Source organism: Chiloscyllium plagiosum, unplaced genomic scaffold, assembly GCF_037043375.1.
Source record: "Chiloscyllium plagiosum isolate Xiang-an unplaced genomic scaffold, Cpla_swu_hap1 HiC_scaffold_4, whole genome shotgun sequence".
NCBI lineage: Eukaryota > Metazoa > Chordata > Chondrichthyes > Orectolobiformes > Hemiscylliidae > Chiloscyllium > Chiloscyllium plagiosum.
In genome coordinates, this window is record NW_028270142.1 from 110,324,909 (window position 1) to 110,346,350 (window position 21,442).

Below are 21,442 nucleotides of genomic sequence, written 5' to 3' on the forward strand. Positions count from 1 at the left end.
CAATATATGGAGTAGTGCTGTCTACAGGAGTAGTGCCAGAAGACTGGAGGATAGCAAATGTGGTTCCCTTGTTCAAAAAGGGGAGTAGGGATAACCCTAGTAACTATAGGCCGGTGAGTCTCACTTCTGTTGTGGGCAAAGTCTTAGAGAGAATTGTAAGGGATAGGATCTATGCACATCTGGATAGGAATAATGTGATCAAGGATGGTCAGCATGGTTTTGTGAAGGGCAGGTCGTGCCTCACAAACCTTATTGAATTCTTTGAAAAGGTGACAAAGGAGGTTGATGACGGGAAAGCGGTAGATGTGGTGTATATGGATTTTGGTAAGGCGTTTGATAAGGTTCCCCATGGTAGGCTACTGCAGAAAATACGGAGATATGGCATTGAGGGTGAGTTGGAGGTTTGGATTAGGAATTGGCTGGATGGAAGAAGACAGAGGGTAGTAGTTGATGGCAAAGTTTCTTCATGGAGTGCCGTCACTAGCGGTGTTCCGCAAGGATCTGTTTTGGGACCATTGCTGTTTGTCATTTTTATAAATGACCTGGAAGAGGGGTTAGAAGGTTGGGTGAGCAAGTTTGCGGATGATACGAAAGTCGGAGGAGTTGTTGACAGTGAGGAAGGATGTGGCAGGTTACAGCAGGATATAGAGAAGCTGCAGAGCTGGGCAGAAAGGTGGCAAATGGAATTCAATGTAGCTAAGTGTGAGGTGATTCACTTTGGGAAGAATAACAAAAAGATGGGGTACTGGGCTAATGGTCGGATACTTGGTAGTGTGGATGAGCAGAGGGATCTTGGTGTCCATGTACACAGATCTCTGAAAGTTGCCACCCAGGTAAATAGTGCGGTGAGGAAGGCATATGGCGTACTGGCTTTTATTGGTAGAGGAATTGAGTTCCGGAGTCCTGAGGTCATGATGCAGTTGTATAAGACTCTGGTGCGGCCGCATCTGGAGTATTGTGTGCAGTTTTGGTCGCCATACTATAGGAAGGATGTGGAGGCACTGGAACGGGTGCACAGGAGGTTTACCAGGATGTTGCCTGGTATGGAAGGAAGATCGTATGAGGAAAGACTGAGACACTTAGGGCTGTTTTCATTAGAGAAAAGAAGGTTTAGGGGTGACTTGATTGAGGTGTACAAGATGATTAGGGGGTTAGATAGGGTTGACAGTGTGAACCTTTTCCCGCGTATGGAGTCGGGTATTACAAGGGGGCATAGCTTTAAATTAAGGGGGGGTAGATATAGGACTGAAGTTAGGGGTAGGTTCTTCACTCAGCGAGTTGTAAGTTCATGGAATGCCCTGCCAGTAGCAGTGGTGGACTCTCCCTCTTTATGGGCATTTAAGCGGGCATTGGATAGGTATATGGAGGATAGTGGGTTAGTATAGGTTAGGTGGGCTTGGATCGGCGCAACATCGAGGGCCAAAGGGCCTGTACTGCGCTGTATTGTTCTATGTTCTATATTGCCAATACAGTGTAAGCAATGAATAACTGGATGAAGGATGGGCCAAACAATCTGTGGAACCTCATGTTTAATTTGAGTATTCTGAACAATTGATGAAGAAACAATATGATCAAGAAGGTTTAAACTCATGAGTAGATAGGAAAAGATGGAAGCAAAATGTTCATTAATGTTCTAAATGAAAACTACAGATGCCAGATTAAAAGCAAAAGATTTAGACCAGAAGGTAAGACCATAAGATGTTGGAGCAGAAGTAGGCTATTTGGACAGTCAATTCTGCTCTGCCATTCAACAAGATCTGATAAACTTCAACTCCAGTTTCCTGCCTTTACCCCATATCCCTGGATTCCCTTATGGATTCAAAGTTGCCTATCTCAGCTTTGAATATACTTAGGAAACCAGCATTAACAGCTTTCTGTAAAGAATTCTACAGATTCTCACAGAGAGAAGGAATTCTTCACTGAGAGAAGGTGGAAAAAAGGTGCTCTTGCTGCACATTATTTGGTGTACCATATAGAGTTCTGGTTGCACTGCTATATGAAGGATATTATTAAATTGGAGAGGGTTGCAGGTAAGATTTACAAGAATGTTACCAGGACTGGAGGGTTTGAGATAGAAAGGGAGGCACAATAAACTGGGACTTTTTTTTTCCCACTAGGGGGTGGGAGGTTAAGGGGTGACCTATCAAGGTTTATAAAAACATGAGGGGCATGGATAAAATGAATAACAAAAGGTCTTTTCCCAAGGGTAGGGGAGTTCAAATCTAGAGGGTATCATTTTAAGGCGAGAGGAGAAAAAGATCTGAAAGGGACCTGAGGGGCAACATTTTCACACATTGGACTCATCCACCGCCAAACCACAACAACCCGACGGTCGGAGGAGGAGCGTCTTATCTTCCGACTGGGAACCCTCCAACCGCAGGGGATGAACTTGGACTTCACCAGTTTCTTCATCCCCCCTCCCCCCACCTTGTCTCAGCCGGATCCTTCCAGCCCGGCACCGCCTTCCTGACCTGCAGTCTTCTTCTTGACCTCTCCGCCTCCATCCTACTCCGACCTATCACCCTCACCTTGACCTCTTTCCACCTATCACATTTCCAACTCCCCTCCTCCAAGTCCCTCCTCCCTACCTTTTATCTTCTCCTGCTGAACACTCTCTGCTCATTCCTGAAGAAGGGCCTGTGCCCGAAACGTCGAATCTCCTGTTCCCTGGATGCTGCCTGACCTGCTGTGCTGTTCCAGCAATAAAGTTTCAACTTTGATCTCCAGCATCTGCAGACCTCACTTTCTCCTCACACAGAGGATTACCCCTATGTGGATGAACTGCCAGAGGAAGTGGAAAGTGCAGATACAATTACAACATTTAAAAGATAATTTGAACATGTCCAAGATTAGGAAAGATTTAGAGGGAAATGGGCCAAATGCAGGTAAGTGGGATGAGTTTAGTTTGGGAAACTTGTTCGGCATAGGCGGGTTCGACCAAAGAATCATTCATCATGTAAGCAAACTCTATGACTCCCACTGTAAAGCACCTGCATTTGGATATGATTAGTGTAGTGGCTAATTTTCTAGACGACTTACCGAGAAGTCAAGATTAATTTAGAAGTGTGAGAGAAAGGTAGGAGGAATCTGGTGATATCCCATCATCATCCACTGATTAGAGCTTCAAGACCACTGTCGTGCAGTATTAGAATGCTGGGATTTCAATTTATAAGTATAATAAAAGTCTTGAAGATGATGCATAATATGATGAACTGTAATCTAATAATAAAAATAATTGTATTTTGGCCCCTGATAGCATCAGGTTGACATTGATCATTTAGTCTAGATTAGGGTGGTGCTGGAAAAGCACAGCAGGTCAGGCAGCATCCGAGGAGTAAGAAAATTGACGTTTTGAGTAAAAGCCCATCATCAGGAATAGAGCTGCAGAGGAGATGACCTGGGGGGTTGCAGTGAGAGAGAGAGACTCACTGAGATTCTTGGAGAGAGAGGAGGAAAACTTCAAGGCAGGCATCCTTGCAAGAGGATCATTTACAAATTATTTTCTGGTTTGGGTCAGCATCAAGGACCTAACTGGAAATTCGTAGTTGTGGCCAGGAGGAGTAACCTTTGCCTGAATGGGAGGACTGTAGATTCAATCCTTCCTCCAGAGACATGAGCACATAACCCAATGCAGCACTTTCAGGTGAGACATTAAACAAAAAAAAGGTCCTGTCTGCCCTTTCTAATGATGTAATAGATTACACAGCATTATCAGCAGAGGAGCTGACGTGCTCTCCTGGTCCAATATTTATCCTTCAACAATCGCTGCTCAAATAGACAATTTGTTCATTGTCACATTTGTACTCACTGTGGGGCCCTGTCTGTATATAAAGTAGCAATGGCATCTCCCAAATTATGGGAGTAGTTATACTTCAAAAACTATTTTGTCGTCTATCAGAAACTTTGAGACATTGAAATAAAAAAAAGCTACAAAAATGCAGGTCTTTCCTTTGTACTTACTAAATGTTAACAGGAAGTATAAACTTTGTAATTAGAAAGTTGAGTGTGTATATAACCATAGAAACAAAGTTCATTTCTTTGATCCAGTACTGCACTGGTAACCTTCTTGATTCTAGAAGACTGCAAGCTTGCACCTCGTGCAAGATCCTAAACACTTCAGGCAATATTAAAATGTTGCTGCATTGTTGGAGGTGCTGTCTTTCTAAGGAAAGACAGGAACTTAACACATCCCACCTGCCTATTCAATTGCTGCTAAAAACCCTGTGCTTTCAGAGAAGGCCATAAAGAGAGAGTAGTGTAATGAACTTGCCATCAAACATCTTTAATAAAATGAACCAAAGACGACAATTAAAATCCCAACATAGCACTGCAAAAATTCGAGTTCAACTTTAAAAGTCTGCAAAAAAAAATGGCTTTGTGAAAAAGTGACTATGAAGTTGTAAAGCTTTTTGCAAATACTGGTTCACTAATGTCACTAAGAATGGAACCAGTTGTTTTTCTTACTTGGTCTGGCCCATATGTTGACCCTGAACCTCCAACTGAAGTGGCAAACCACAACCTCAGTTGAAAAGACAACCTTCTCAGACAAAGTAAAAATAAGCAATAAATGCCAGCCTTGCTAACAATGCTTACATCCAGAGAATGATTTATTTTAAAAAAAACATGGACTTCTGGTCATCATTTCCCCACAATTCCTAACAATTGCTGTACTCCCACATATACATAACAACACTTAATTCATCAGTTGAAGTGCACTGAGATAAGATCTGAGACAGAATTATCAACCTGTGCCATCTACAATCAGAATATCACATATTTCTCAAGTTACTGTATAAAACAGGTTAAGAAAGGCAGGTGACTCTCAGACTAGTGTTTCCAGATTAGGAAGAAAAGCTGTTCACAGTTTAACAAGTATTTTAATGGTCTGGATGTTCTGGGGGCGAGGCGTGAAAGTAGTTACCAAAAGTCCGCTTTTAAAATCCATCTCAAATACTTCCCGAAAGGCATCAAATAAAAACCAATAAATTTACTATTTCATTACCTCAAATGCTGGTAGAGGAGACTTTGAAATGGATAGGTCCATTATTAGCTCATCTACTGTGGCTCTCCCAAGGAGTTCGAGAGCTGAGCACTGTTCGACAATGCTGATAAGTGATGGACGATTGGACTGTGAGCTTTTAATAGTCTTCCTGCAGAGCGGGACTCCATCACACACTGAACTCCGAACAGATCAACAGACAGGCCAGGAAGTGGCAAGTCACAGAGACGAGCCAACGACTCGCTTCCTCTCTCACTCTTCTTGCTAAACCCAACCTTGTTGAATCAACAAGCTCTTTAAAAAGAAGGCGTGGCAAAGCTTTACTGCACCCTTTCTTCTATTATTTCCTTCATTCTCTTCCAATCCTTTTTTTTAAAAAAAGTTTTTCTCTTAGCTTTCTGAAGCTTTCATTATATTCTTCACAAGTTGGAAAGACACAGCCTCGCATGATATTTTACAGCAGGGAACATCATATTCATCCCAGTCTTGCCCACCCTCACCCATGGGTACTGAGCCAAGTTTTCATACTTTAATCATCACCTTAGTTCAGATTGGGTAATTATGCTCAATTATCAGCATTACCACAATCTATCACACTGTAGTCACAGTCTGCAGGATCTACAGCAGGCTTGTCCAATGGGAGATTTGGTGGCCATAATGCTCAAGGGTTCTATTCAACTTGCGATCTATATTCCAAATCAGCTGAGGACATGCGGAAGATTCTGCGAGCAGTTGCTTATCAAATTAGAGGTCATTTCTCTCCCACCTTTGTGCACGAGTCTGCAGGAGCTTCAGGAGGCTGCAATGGAATGATACCTGCTGGTTGGGCGAATCATGAGGCTGGGAGTCGATGTGTGGATTGATGGTCCAGTTGCTGAGTGGGTAGTGACTGAGCTGTTTGGACTAACAGACTCCAAGCTGAGCAGCAGGATAGAGCAGGAAGACCACAAAACTAACTCCTTCTCCTGCAGGCACCAGACCCTGAAGATCTGCACTCAATTGTGGAGCAAGTCATCAAAACTGACATAGCATGGTTGTAAGCCTGAGGTGGCTGTGAATACGGGTTGAGGAACTTATGGAAATGTCTGCTGCCACCAACCATCCAATAAGAAATTTCAACTTCATACGCTCCCGACTTTTTGTTTGAAAACGAAAGCACATGTGCAATATAAAACTGATTTTTAAAACAAACAAATCTACTTTATTTACATTTTTCCCTGCATCTTTACATTTTCTCATTAGCTTGCATTTATAAGGATTTGTTACAATTTTACCTTTGTTTAATTCAACTTATTTTGGAGATTTTGCTGCTAATACACAGGATCCTTGGTGGCAGTAAACATTGCCAGAGTTTATTTGGAAGGAGATGGTGAGGGAGAATTGATGGCCAGTGAATTCAATTAGAAAATTAACCAGTTTTGGATGAAACAGTGCCACAGCAGTTAAAGGGTATGCATTAAAGTTTCAATCCTCCTTAGATTTGGAATGGTACCTGAGAACTGGAGAGTTAAAACATATTAGACTAGGTTGCTTAACCCCTCAAACCTGTTCTACCATTTAATTAGATCATGTGTGATTTGTGATTTAACTCTGGAGAACCTCCTTCACCCTTTTTTATTATCTTTGGACAACAAAAAAAAATCAGTATGAAATTTACAATTAATCTAGTACCTGTTTCTGCTTACAGAACAGCATCCCAAATTTCTAACATCCTGAAATTTATTGCCGAAAGATTCTGGCTCTAATTAGATGGTGTTCCAAGCCTAGATTCCCCAACCAGCAATCACTGATTTATCTTAATTTCTCCTATCAGTGTTCGTATGTTGAAAATATCAATCATACCACCCCATATTCTTTCAACTTTAAGAATATACAATCCAGTTGGTTTAAATACCTTCATATTTTGACCCTGGAATCCAGGAATAATTCTGGTAAATCTACACTGCACTCTCTCCAATGCTATTATATCTTTCCTAAAGTGTGGTCTAATCCAAGCTCTGAATAGCTCTTGTATGCCTTCTGCACCCAGGATTCAAAGGCTATCATTCTATTCAGTGATTATTCTCTGCATCTTTTCATGAGATTATAATGTACTCAAATCCTCAAGCGTTTCCTGATTTCTATTGTTTCACTGTTATACCATTTACACGGTCACCTGTTCTATCATTTACCACAATTTATCATTCTGCCCAATCACCTAAGCTACTAATATCTCTTTGTAATGTTATATTTCCATACACCATACTTAAACTACTGTCTATCTTTGGGACATTGGCAAATTGTTCATGTGTGATTTCCTATGCCACCATTCAAGTCATTAAGAAATAGTGATGAATTGCAGTTTCAACTTCATAGAAACTCATTTTAAATAATGTTTGCACTGCTGTGTTGTTCAGGCAGTGGTGTGAGCCGTTTGTAAATTGAATTCATCCATTGTGTCAGCCAAAGTATGAGGAACATGTATGAGGATTGCCTTCAGCTTTTCAAAGGCTGCCTGGCATTCTGCTGACCATACCACATTTGCTTGTTTCCTTAACATATTTGTTCAAAGTACACCTGTTGTGCTGGAATCACACTCAAATTTCAAGTAAAACACACACATTCCTCAAAATCTCAAAACCACTATGATTTAGGAACCACACTATCATTAAACTTCAACTGCTCTGAATAACTACAATGAAGTGATTTTCCAGCATTTATTGAATCTCTGTTTCCACCTTAGCTGTTTTGTTTTTCTGTTTTACTCTTTGTTTTTCTGGGCTCAACTGATATGTCCACATCATGCCTAACTAACACAGTATATCCAGGTGCATCTCTGCAAATTACCTTATACTTCTGAAATAGTCCTTCAAAAATCTTCCATTATCCTTTCTTTAAATAAGAACAGTGTTTTACTACGCCAGTATTTTTGTGCAGCCAATTGAATTGTAGGATATTCACTTTGTGAACTGTCTACCTCTCCTTCCACCTAACTTTCATTGCCTCAGTCATCTTCTACTGCTCCGACCACCTGACATACATGTTCCTCCTTATCCTCCTCCCTGCAATGTCACCTTCTCAATGTGTCTATGTGACAAAACCAATTTTTTTCCTATAATCAAGAGTGTTCATCAGATAAGTCACCCTGCAGACCTTCCTGACCACCTTGTATGAATCACTGAATTTTGCTTTTGGAGGTTCACCTTGGAAACAGAACAAGACCAATAATTTATCTCCTACCCGAAACATTCTCGTCATTGAATATTTATCTGTCCATTCTTTCACATTTGCTTATGAAACTTGAAAATGTTTTTCTGCTATCTTACATGCTTTCAAGTCTTTCAAGAAACATGGATATATAACCTAATAATGGTGAATAGTTCTTAAAAGAATTAATTTTAAATGACCTCTATTCTTATAATAATTAATCAATTTAAATGGACTGAAGCCAATGGATTAACTTGTGAACTCTGATAGCAAAATAAGGAATCTAATCACTTGTCCTAATCTCATGGGTATTTGTGATGGTATGCCTTAATTATGGTTTGAATGTTTGATGGTACTTTTCCAAAGCTCTCAATGTTTGCAGATGATATACACTTTGCTTCAACTATCTTATACTCAAAATGTTAATGATCTCCCAGAAACCATCAGACAAAGTTAGACCCCTGATCAAATCATATCTCAACTGGTAATCCATAAATGAACCAAATTAACTTTTCCAGTGCTACAGGGATGTGTTCTGGGAATCAGGTTGTCAGATTCATCTTTGTGAAGACATACCAATGTCTTGCTTTGTTTGTGGTAACGGTCCTATATAATCTACTAGCACTTGGCTGAATTGGTCTTCAAAATTGGTGTGGATAGCAAAGGTACTGATTTAACTAGATGTTGAGATTTTTCTATTACTTGACATGCATGACACGTTTTATAGAACTACACTTGAACTTTATGAAGTCTTAATCACATAAAATACCTGTTTATTAATGCCTCGATTTGGCACTACCTACATGTTCGCCTGTAGCAATTTTACATGCTCCTTGCAACATCTCCTTACGATAGCCGATCGTACCACTATTTGATGAACAACAGCCCATTCTTTGTCTCTAAGCCCTCATCAGATCTGTGTCTCTAATATAATAGCACATCAAAACTCCTTCAGCACTGGCCTCATTGTCTGTGCTAACTTATTTAATTATGGATCTGCACCCTGAGCTTCATTTAATGAAGGCATAACAAACGCTTTTTATGATTAAGGATAATTCAAATAGGAGTTTGATCCACTCTAACTTCTATTTGTGGTCTTTCTGCTATAATGCACATTTCGTCAGCACGAATTGGCTATACCGCAATTGACTATTTGTGGATGTTCTTTGGATAATGCAAACTTTCTGCTGAACAGGTATAGTGATTTTCTATTAGCAATCTACGGCAGCACAATTTTCTCCAGCATGAGGTTGCAGAGGAACACAACTGTCATGTTATAGCAGAACAACCTGTACTGTGACTTCTAGTGATGGACTTTGCTTAGCCATTGCACTTGTTGCCACAACACTATGGGAAAATACCTGGAAACTACTCTTGCAACTGTTTCTTTCTCTTTAGCTTCAATTGTACTTTCCATAATTATACACAAAGTTATAACTTTGCAAAACACTCATGCAAAATCTTGCCCCAGAAAGACATCAACTCCGTCCTCAGGTAATTTCTTAACGACCCCGGCTACCACTGGTCCAGATAACAATTCATATTCCAATTACGTTTTCTACAATGGAACCAGGATATAGTAAATGGTTTGGGTGGAAACTAACACTTCAGATTTTATTGAACTGTTTGGAGGAGAAATAAAACACGTCTCCATCCAGAGAGTTTGAGTAGCCTCTGTATCTCTTACTATAGTAATGACCTTTCATGCTTCATTTGAAGGAAATAGTGCCACCTTCCCTTTAGACAAAATCTCTCATCTACCTTATGTATTCCTTCTGCACTCACAGCTGTGTTTATCTCTAATATCTCAGTTCGAGTTAAAGTGACAATTTGATCCAAAGCATTTTCCATCTAATGTTTTCTTGCAACTTGTGCTTACGAGCTCCAATAAATCAAGTTAATTTCCCTCACATGGTGAATCTTATTACAATAGAAACTTTTCATTCTGTGGAAATCAGTGAAAACTTCTTCTGCATTGCCCCACCAAACTCTGCCATGTCAGGCATACGACATGGGTTGAATTTTGCATCAACTTGGTAGGGTTGAGGTTTTAATCCTATCTCCCAACAACAATACTGATCCACTGTCAAACATTTATGAGACAGTTAGAATTTTTCCAATATTGGACATCAGTTCATTAGGAGGTTTTGTCTTAAACATTATGTCACTTGTGATATTAATAACCTCAATTACACTCAGTGTATCTTGGATCCTAGATATATGAACGGCAAGTGCTAAGCAACCATACTGCCTTGTATCTTCTTTCTTAGTTCAGATCAAGGGTTACACCCAAGATCTTCCTAGTCCTGAGGTGCAGTATCTCAATATATCAGTGCCTTCATACACTGAAATCAAAAGAGCTTATATACATTTAACTTAAAGTTAAAAAAGGAGTAAAAAAAAAAGAAAGTCTGTGAGAAAAATGGTAGCATTGCAATCAGCAAGGCTGCAGAGTCTTACAGCATACACAGTGCATAGCGCATCCCACAGCACATACACAGGCTCTTTCAAAGAGTGATCCATCTGTTTAACTTCCCTACTCTGCTTCATAATGCTGCAAATTTTCCTTTTCAGGTCCAGATCCAATTTCCCATTGAAAATTACGCCTGAATGTGTTCACCAGGCAGTGCATTCTACACCATCGCTTGAAGTTAGATCTACTTGTTCAGCACCACGCCAATGTCCGACATATCTACACCAGCACTTGTTCTACTCATCTCATTATTTCACCAAATATATTAATGACTTTATTCAAAAGTTGAAGATCATATAACAAAGGGAATAGCCCTGGAGGAAAATAGTTCCACAGGTTGGACAAAAGAACAAAATATGAGTAGTTTCAATTATGACACAGCAATGATGCAGAATAGAGCAGTGTGTAGGAGGCTTGAGAGAAGCAAGGTTCAGTTATAATACAAAGAAGCATAGGTTTGCGTTAAAAACAAGTACAAAAACAACCTTTACTGTGTGTGATAAGATCTCTCAGAGATCATTATCATTATCAACAACATGTCAACAATCCTGGGTCAGAGCCAGAGCCATTCACTGCTCTGCAATTTGCACATTTATTCTAGTCTGCATTAAATTTTCAAAACTCCTGTCAGAGATGATATTAATATTTACAAGTCACAAAACAAAATTAACATGACTCAAGGACAGGAATGAGTTGCAATCTCAGGCTGCAGCGTTTAAACAAGTGTACAAATAACCGCATGTCTTTTGCTGACCAAGCAATGCCACCCTGGAGTTTAATGTTTCATGCAAAATTCACCTCAAGGCAAATATTTTTGTGGAATATGTAACCTTGTTTATAATGCTAATGTTATGCTTGTACATATGTAAGATATGTGAAGATGGGGAGGCAGTGACATTAGTGGTAATGTTACTGGCTGGCAATCCAGGAACTCAATGTTCTGGATATGGTTTGAATCTCATCATGCAGAAGGCGCAATTCAAGTTCAAGAAAATCAGGAATTTTTTCAAAAATGGTAGCTTCATAGCAACCATGTAACTACTGTTGATTGTTGTAAAAACCCAGCTATTTCATTAATGCCCTTTACAGAAGGAAATCTGTCATCCTACCTGGTCTGGCCTTCATGTGACTCCAGACCCACAGCAATGTCATCGACTCTTAACTGGCCTCTGGGCATTAGGAATGACCAATAAATACAGTCCTAGCCAGCGTCTCCCACATCCCACAAAACAAAGATAGATTTAACAAGTGCTAACATTTATCAACATGAAATGAGATGAAAAGCTTGGTTAAAGTGGTCAGCTTGAGAAAGAATCCTGAAGGTGGAGGGTCAATAAAACAGTTTTAGTAAGTCAATCTCTCTAAAAGGCCAGAATCAATCAAATGGAGCATTCACAAGGAGCCAGAAGATCAGCAATCTGACAGGTGAAGTAAGGCTTCAAAGGGATTTAAAGCTAAGAATGAAAAGTTTAAAACATAATTTATTGAGAAACAAGGAGCCTATTAAATGACAGCAAGATGGAAAAATAGCACTAATGTTTAACTGAGATATGGACAAGTCTAACCGCAAAAACTATTCCTACAATCACCAAAGCACATATGATGGTCAATGTGATCACATCACTCCAGCTTGTTAAGAGATCTCGAGAACACAATCTAATTTGAGGTTATACAGATTTGCTCCTTGAGAAAGAAGTGATGCCAACACTTCGTCAAGAGTTGGTTTGATGATTAAATAATTAGGTACAAAATGAGAATAAATAATCCATGAGACATGATGCAGTATGAATTGGAATTGCACGTAGAGTTAGAAGAATTGACGATATCTGTTAAAGTATTTCATTATTAAGCATAATTATTATTCCCCCTGGACATGAAATGTAGATAGTTGGTCAGCATTGGATTTGAATCCAAAAGTGCACCCTGAGTAGTTGTCCCATTAGTATCTGGGACTTATGGGAAAACTGGAAAATAGCCAAGCAACAACTTGATGTCACTATGACTATGAATGTAACTCTCAATCATAGTCCCAAATTCCTCTGGACATTTAAAAGTGCTTTGCAAACTTGGTAAATATGACGTGTGAAAAAACTGTTACACAATCAATAGTTGAAACAATACACACAGGCACAGGGAGAACGAAAGCAGAAAAATGGCAAAGTCACAATGCTCATTTCGAAAGGCATAGATTTCAGAAAGATTCAGAACTGATGGGTCAAATGGCCTTCTGCACCATAACAATTCTGCGATTTTGTTTTGGTAGCTGCTGAGTGATGAATAGGAAGCAGAGATGGCCTCAAGATTGAATCGAGTAACCGTGGTGGTCTAATACTGGAGTCCATGAAGTATCATGACATCAGGTGAAGTATGGGCAAAGGAACAAAATACTGACTGCCATCCAATGTCATCCCCAGGCTGCTGAATCAATATTCCTCTGTTCCACTAAGAAGCCACTGACAGTCACCAAGAGTAACTTGGTGGCACTATTACTCAACAGCTTTGCTGAATACTGAAGGACAGTACTACCAGGCTGTGTTTTCAGCAACATCTAATTCATCTAATGTAATCATGTGCACCACATCACTGTTGTGGATCATCTGTCAATGTCGAGACAGGCAAGAGTGAATGTCACATAGCATACAGAGCAAAAAGGTTCTTATTCATTCTTAAATCTCTTAAATTAGGAACAGAACTGACATCAGGATTCCTGAGCTAGGGTATGTAAAATAACATAAATCTTGCATCTGATTGCTATCCAGTGGTCCATGCTAAGTATTCTCCATAAATTAATATTAGAATGCATGGTTGCAACACATCCTGTTGTCAGTCTTGACAATGCTTGAGCTAGTGCCAAGAGTATGAGACACCAATGGGAGCTTTGAAAATGTATCCCAGTGTGAATCAGAGCCCAGGACAGAAGGTGAGAAAAATAACAGACTAAACCCTGCGTGAAATGGGAGTAGAGATTGGGTTGAGAGCTTGCCATGCATTAGAAATTGCAGGCAGTACTAGTCAGACCTAATAATTTGCAATCATTTGATATTCTAAAACACTTCACAGGTGTACAATCAGACAACAAACTATTTCAGAGGCAAAAGAGATGTTGGAAGAGCCAACTTAAAAGTTTGGTTAAAGAAAGGGTTTAAGGAAAATGTTATTGAAGCAGAGAGGTAAAGAGACAGGCATAGTTATGAAGGTAATTACAAAGCTTGAAACCGAATGATCTATGTTATGGCAGTTAGAAATGCTCAAGGCCCACAGCACTTACCTGGAAATCAGGGCAAGATTGGACCATGAGAAAGCACTGGAAATTAAAAATAGGTCAAATCATAGGAAATGTTTATTGGTTGGTAAGAAGTTGCCATTAGGGATTGACGACAAATTGCTGTAAATTAGAGACGGGTATGCTTTTTAAACAAGTAGCTGCATTTGGCTTTAATGGAGAAAGCTGGGGCCAACATCAGGTCATAAAAGTAGTATGAAGGAAGTAGAGTTAAAACTTAAAGTAAGGTCTGCAAAGATTTAAGACTAGGATTTTGGATTGCAGTGAGAGTATTTGGAGTGAAGAACCCAAGCCTAATTTGTATTCTTTAAAAGGAAAGTCATGGCAGAAGTGCTTGCACCTGTGACATTCTCTTATTGTGCTATGTGGGAAGCTTTGGACACTGACAGCATTCCTGGTGAACATGTGAGCAGGATATGACCCCCAGATGCAGCTCCTAGCTTACCGCTTTTCAGAGCAGGAGCAGTGGGTAGACTCACTGCAGAGCTTGTGTGACGTGACTGTCATGGACAACACATTCAACGAGGTGGTTACACTGCAACTAAATACTCAACGGCTGAAAGGGGATCAGTGACCACCAGGCAGAGCAGCAGAAAGCAGGTAGTGCAGGAGTCCCCTGTGGTCATTCCCCTCTTCGATATATTGATTTTTCATGAAATGCAAGTACACAGGAAGGTAGAGCAAACAATCAGGAAGGCAAATGATACAGTGGCCTTCATTGCAAGTGTTTGAGTTCAGAAATAGGGATATCTAACTGCAGCTATATAGTGTCTTGGTGAGGCCACACCTGAAATATCGCATGAAGTTTTGGCCTCCCAACTTAAGAAAGGATTTACTTGCCATTGAGTGACTGCAGGGGAGATTCTCTAGCAGGACTATCTTAAAAGGAAAGATGGTCTCAACTGAGACTGATTTCAAATGAGTTTAGAAGAATGAGAGGAATCTAACCAAAATGCATAAATCTCTAACAGGCTAGACAGACGAGTCGCAGGGAGGACGTTTTCTCTGGTTAGCGTGTCTCGACCTAGAAACACAGTTCCAGAATATCAGGTAGACCACTCAGGACTGAGATGAGAAAACATTTCTTCACCCAAAGTGCAGCAAAACTGTGGAAGGCATCTCACTGAATATATGCAAAACAGAGATAGATAAAAAATTAACGATATTAAAAGGCATTAAAAGGGTACAGGGAGAAAGCAGAATAATGATATTGAAATAGAGGATCAGCCCATGATTCGATAAAATAGTGGAGCAGGCTCAAAGGGCTGAATGGCTTACTGCTGTTCCTCATTTCTATTAAGGTGATGACGGAGTGGATGTGTGCGGCAGGGCTGATCTGTGTTCTCAAAATGCTGTACAGCTTGAGGAGATGATACAGAGAATGATGTAATTAAACATGAAGACAGAATGTTAATTTGAGATACTGGTACATTCAAAACCAATGCAGGTCATATGCAGCACAGAGGGAAATGAGAAATGCGACAAGTTAAGGAACAGGCAGCATTCTGGAGAAGTTAAAGTTTCTGGAGGATGAAGGATTGTTCAGTATTTTCATCCCCCTTTTCTCTTTCACTACGGATGTGGCTAACAGCATCGAAATGATAAGACCAGTTGCAAGAAGAAGCAGTAATTAAAGTGTTTAGTCATTCTCTCGCTGCAAAAGCAAACATGCAGTAACCCTTTCAGAGTCAAAATGAATTCAAAAATCATCTACAGCACACTGTGTTTTGGACAAGAATGCCAAAACAAATACCCTCTTGAGTTCACATGCCCTGAGGTGTGCTAATGTTTGAGTGAGTAAGGGGTTGACAGTGGTGACGGGGTAAAGGGTGGGAAAGTTCAGGAGGAAATACAAAAGTTTAGGAAATTAAATTTCAACGACATATGCTGACTTGATCAGATTCTAATTTTAGTTTTGGAAACAATTGCTAAGGAAGGGTATTGGCCTGGCACCTGGTGTGTTGCAGAATTACCCAAATGGCATGGGGAAAGGAGGCTACTGCTTCATGAAGGAGAATTGGCTAGATGTTCTTTGGCACTGGAAATCAGGAGCTGGGGACTGCCAGTTTAGATGGAGGGTGAGGTGGTGAGTTGAAGGTAGGTGTGGGGCAAGGTGGAGGTGGGGGGGGGGGGGGGGGGGGGGGGTGGCGGCGGGTGGGCAACAATATCTGCAAAGGAGTGATACAGTAAAGCATGGACGGAAAAAGGGTCATGGATGAGTGGGTTTATTCACAGTCTGCAGTTCTCTGGCTTCAAGGAAGGGGAACAAATGATCTGAGCACACAGCATACTCATCTCATACGCCAGGGGCTGGGAGACGGAAGATGGGCAAGTGCAGGCTCATTTAGAAGGCTTAAGTGGGAAGCTGGAAAGTGCAAAATTGTGTTTATAGGAAGGGGATTTGGATGTTTGGGACCTCCCTAACAGAGAGATATAAGCAGGAAACGACTGACTGAGGAGCATTCACAGTCATCTTGCATTACGCTAGAACTGAATAGTGTGCCAGGAGAAGAAAATGGTTGTGACTTGATAAGTGGTTGAACCTATGAAGGAGGAGGGCTACAAGACCCCCATCATATCGGAGCACAAAGAGAAAGAAATTACTCTATGCACTGTGCACAACCTATGGGGTCCCAAAACCCTGGCCATCCTAACGCAATGTCCCCATTTGCTATGTACATCCCTGCCCCAGACATGACTAACTCATTCATGTCAACACTTCTGGATACAGAGGCCAGAAAATGAATAGAGATGTTGCAGGCTAAGGGCCAATGGTTTCAGTAGGAACCATTACTCTCTTGGCACTTTGTTCCTTTTGCTTCCAAATGCCACAAAGGCTCTAACCACAGACATCAATCCATGATACATCCTGTGTGGTGATTTGGAGCTAAACAAAGAGACAAACCAGATGTCAAGTTAAAGCAATGCCATTTGTCAACAAATGCCTACAGTATAGGCAAATGCTTACAGTATAGTACATTGTTACCAAACTGCCCTTTCTTCTTTCTCTCCCTTCCACTACATCTGAGTACACAGCCATTCCCCAGCTCAGGTAGAGGCTGCCTGTGAGAAAGGGATAACTGGAGAGTTCACCAGGTTCCCTATAGCTCAGTCACTGTCCTGAGGACAATTGGTTGATGCGCTGGTGTGCAAGTAGTGCACTTCTCCAGCAAATGTCCTTGGACTGTGGAGGGCGACACTGGAATGCCAGCGTTTGTGCAGGTTCTCAATGACCTTTCAAAGAATGGCATGGATATGAGGGATGCTGGTATCTGCTGCAAAGTGGTGTGTTGTTCTGGGAAAGGCTCATGGCGAGATGGGCTGGAATTGTACACCACCACCACCACAGGGCAGGATAAGTGGTTAATGAGGTCAGTTTTCTTAGGTTACAGTGAGAAACTTGTTCGGCCTCACGGCAAAATATCCCGAGAAACTCAATATAACTCGGACTTAGCTACCAAAAGGAAGATTCAGCCCATAACCTCAGAATAAGGGTTGGCCATACAAGACTGAGATAAGGGTCTTCACTCAGAAGGAGGTAAAATTATGGTATCCTCTACACAATGGGCTGAAGAGGTTTATTCACTGAGTATATTCAAAACAAAGATCAATATACTTTTGAATGCTAGTGAAATCAAGGAATACCAATATCGGGCAAATAATTGAGGTAAATACGGAAGATCAGCCATAATCTAATCAAACTGGCGTGCAGACTTTTAGGGCCCTAGTTCTGCTTTGATTTCTTAATTCATTACATACTTTCTATTTTTAGGAATGAGATTGCTAAAGAATTATTGTGTATGGGTATCAAGTGATAAAGAGCGATGGCAAGTAAACGGAGTTGAGATATGGTCTAATTAACAGGCCAATACATTTGAGATGCGGAATGGCCTTTCATTTTTCTTATGAGTAAAGCATAAACACCAATACAAACTAACCATGGAAAATGGCTATTCCTTTGCTGTAAATTTCATAGACTTTGACCCATGAATAGCTAGTTGACCAATCACAGAACAAAACATTTGGGGCATTTTTGAAGAGGTGGAGGACGATAAACCGAGTTCGCGAATGATGGCTGATAAAGAATCACCATCCGGTTTCGCACCATGCCTGGTTTTCCTTTGTGTAAAATGGCCTGCTCATTCAGACTACTGTTATCCTCCCACTTCTTAAATAGAAGCAAATTTAAGAAACGTATTTGGCAAGCTTCTTTTCCCCCTCTGCATTGGTCACTTGCCAACTGTAGGACTTCTATTCCAGAGTCAGAAGTTTCTAAGTTAAAACACCAGTCGAGACATTTCAAGCTGACACTCCAGTGCCGTTCCAATGGGCCATCGTACTGTTCAAAATGCCATTTTTTAGATGAGACTTTGAACCGAAGCTCCACTTGGCCTCATATGTAAAAGATCCCATGACACAAAGAGGACAGGAAGTTGTTCTGGTGTGCTGGTCAATATTTAAAAATGAGCTTCCTACCACTACATATCCACATCATCCAGGTCATCTTATTCTACCTCCATAACCCATGCTGATCTTCTGCTGAAATGCACAGCCATGCATTTATTAACTGTAAATTCACAATTTCAATGTACATCTGGTCACCCTGACTAATTCTATTCTCTGAAAATGTGAGCCTGGTCATGCAAAATTTTACTGTCTATGCCCTGATTTGCACCAAGTTACACTCACCCTCCTGAGCCTGCTGATCTACACTGGCTCCAGGTTAAGCAATAACTTTAAAGTCCAGTTTCATCTCTCTCTCTCTGATCTCACTGTTCCATATCTCAATTCTCCTCCAGCTGTACCAACCCTCTCCAACCCAATCACCTCCAGACCGGGATTTGTGTGTTCCATCGATTCAGGCCTTTTGAACATTACAATTTTAATCATTCCACCAGAGAGAGCTATGCCTTCAGTTGCAAAGCCCCTGAGCTCTGAACGTTCTCCCTAAAGCTTTTCTCCCCTCCATCCCCTTAACATCTCTTTCCTTGTTTATGACAATTCTTTAAACATACTGCTTGGGAAAAGCTTAGAGTCATCAGGCATACGATCTTGATCTATGTCCTAATACCAAATATGATTTCGTAATGCTCTTATGATGTGTTTTGACATGAAAGAGTTGCTGCTGAATCAGTTGCAACCAGTTCACTGAAAGGCAAGGTAGCAGCCAAGTACTGTACCTATTGTTGAGGACTTAGATAAGGACCTCAAACGGGACAGCATGTAGGAGAGTACTCAGTTAGATGGAACATCAAGTTCTTGGTGCAACAGCTGAACTGTTAGATAACCTCTTATCACTGATAAATATAGTTATACTTATTAAGGCTAAAGGAATCCAAGGGTATGGGGAGTCGGCAGGAATGGGCTACTGTGAATGTTGGTACATCAAGGTAACGTTAGGAAGGAAGGTCCAGAATTTTGATCCAAAGATGTTATGGGAGCCACCTATTGAAGCAAGTGGAGATACCTAGAAAGGGGATTTTAACATTCCAAACATCGACTGGGACTGCCATGGTGTTAAGGGTTTAGATGGAGGGGAATTTGTTAATTGTGAACAAGAAAATTTTCTGATTCAGTATGTGGATGTACCTACTAGAGAAGGTGCAAACCTGACCTACTCTTGGCAAATAAGGCAGGGCAGGTGACTGGAGGTGTCAGTGGGGGAGCACTTTGGAGCGAGCAACCATAATTCAATTAGATTTAAAATAGTGATGGAAAAGGATAGATGGATCTAACAGTTGAAGTTCTACGTTGGAGGAAGGCTAATTTTGATAGTATGAGGCAAGAACGTTCAAACGCTGATTGGGCGCAGATGGTAAAGGGACGGCTAGAAAATGGGAAGCCTTCAATAATGAGATAACTAGAGTCCAGAGACAGACTATTCCTGTTAGGGTGAAAGGAAAGGCTGGTAGATATAGGGAATTCGGGATGACTAAAGAAATTGAGGTTTGGTTAAGAAAAGGAAGGAAGCATATGTCAGGTATTGACAAGATAGATTTAGTGAATCCTGAGAAGAATATAAAAGGCAGTCGGAGTATACTTAAGAGGGAAATCAGGAGGGCAAAAAGGGGACATGAGGTAGCTTTGGCAAATAGAATTAAGGAGAATCCAAAGGGTTTTTACAAATACACTAAGGACAAAAAGGGTAACTAGGGAGAGAATAGGGCCCCTCAAAGATCAGCAAGGTGGCCTTTGTGTGGAGCCACAGGAGATGGGAGGAGATACTAAACAAAGTATTTTGCACTAGTGTTTACTGTGGAAAACAACATGGAAACATTTGAGGAAATAAATGGTGACATCTTGCAAAATGTCCAAATTACAGAGGTGGTGGTGGTGCTGGGTGTCCTGAAACTCAAAAGTGATTAAATCCCCAGGACCTGATCAAGTATACTGTAGAACTCTGTGGGAAGCTAATGATTGCTGGGCCCCTTGCTGAGATATTTATATCATCGAAAGTCACAGGCCATTCAGTTGGAGGTTGGCTAACATGATGCCACTGTTTAAGAAAGGTGCTAAGGACAAGCCAGGGGACCATAGACCAGTGAGCCAAACGTCAGTGGTGGGCAAGTTGTCAGAGGGAATCCTGAGGAACAGGATGTACATGTATTTGGAAAGGCAAGGACTGATTAGGGGTAATCAACATGGCTTTGTGTGTGGGAAATCATGTCTCACAAACTTGATTGAGTTTTTTGAAGAAGTAACAAAGAAGATTGAGCAGGGCAGAGCTCTATATGGATAAGGGGTTCGACAAGGTTCCCATGGAAGACTGGTTAGCAAGGTTAGATCTCATGGAATACAGGGAGAACTAGCTTGAAGGCAGAAAACAGAGGATGGTGGTAGAGGGTTCTTTTTCAGACTGGAGGCCTGTGACCAGTAGAGTGCCACAAGGATCGGTGCTGGGTCCTCTACTTTTTGTCATTCATATAAATGATTTGGATGCGAACATAAAGAGGTATAGTTAGTAAGTTTGCAGATGACACCAAAATTGGAGGTGCAGTGGAAAGCAAAGGTGGTTATCTTTGATTACAACGGGATTTAATCAGATGGGCCAATGGGCTGAGAAGCGGCAGATGGAGTTTAATTTAGGTAAATACAAAGTGCTCCATTTTAGGAAAGCAAATCTAAGCAGGACTTATACACTTAATGGTAAGGTTCTAGGGAGTGTTGCTCAACAAAGAGACCTTGGAGTCATAGCTCCTTGAAAGTAGAATCGCAGGTAGATAGGATAGTGAAGATGACGTTTGGTATGCTTTCTTTTATTGGTCAGAGTGTTGAGAGGTCATGTTGCGGTTGTTACGGACATTAGTTTGGCCACTTTTGGAAAACTGCATGCAATTCTGGTCTCCTTCCTATTGGAAAGATGTTGTGAAACTTGAAAGAGTTCAGAAAAGATTTACAAGGATGTTGCCAGGGTTGGAGAATTTGAGGTATTGGGAGAGGTTGAATAGGCTGTGGCCGTTTTCCCTGGAGTGTCGGAGGCTGAGAGGTGACCTTGTAGAGG

General features: G+C 40.9%; 1 protein-coding gene across 5 annotated transcripts in view; it reads right to left on the reverse strand.

The window, feature by feature from the left end:
• nbeal2 (neurobeachin-like 2) overlaps positions 1-21,442 on the reverse strand; it is a 239,977-nt gene that overhangs the window by 196,070 nt on the left and 22,465 nt on the right. The window contains exon 1 of one of the 5 annotated variants that reach the window (XM_087986594.1): positions 5,003-5,158. The exons of the other annotated variants lie outside the window; for them this stretch is intronic. Coding sequence (XP_087842720.1) covers positions 5,003-5,044 — 42 coding nt within the window. The 5' untranslated portion in view covers positions 5,045-5,158. Of the gene's footprint in view, positions 1-5,002; positions 5,159-21,442 lie in introns of those variants that run through there. 5 annotated transcript variants of the gene reach the window in all.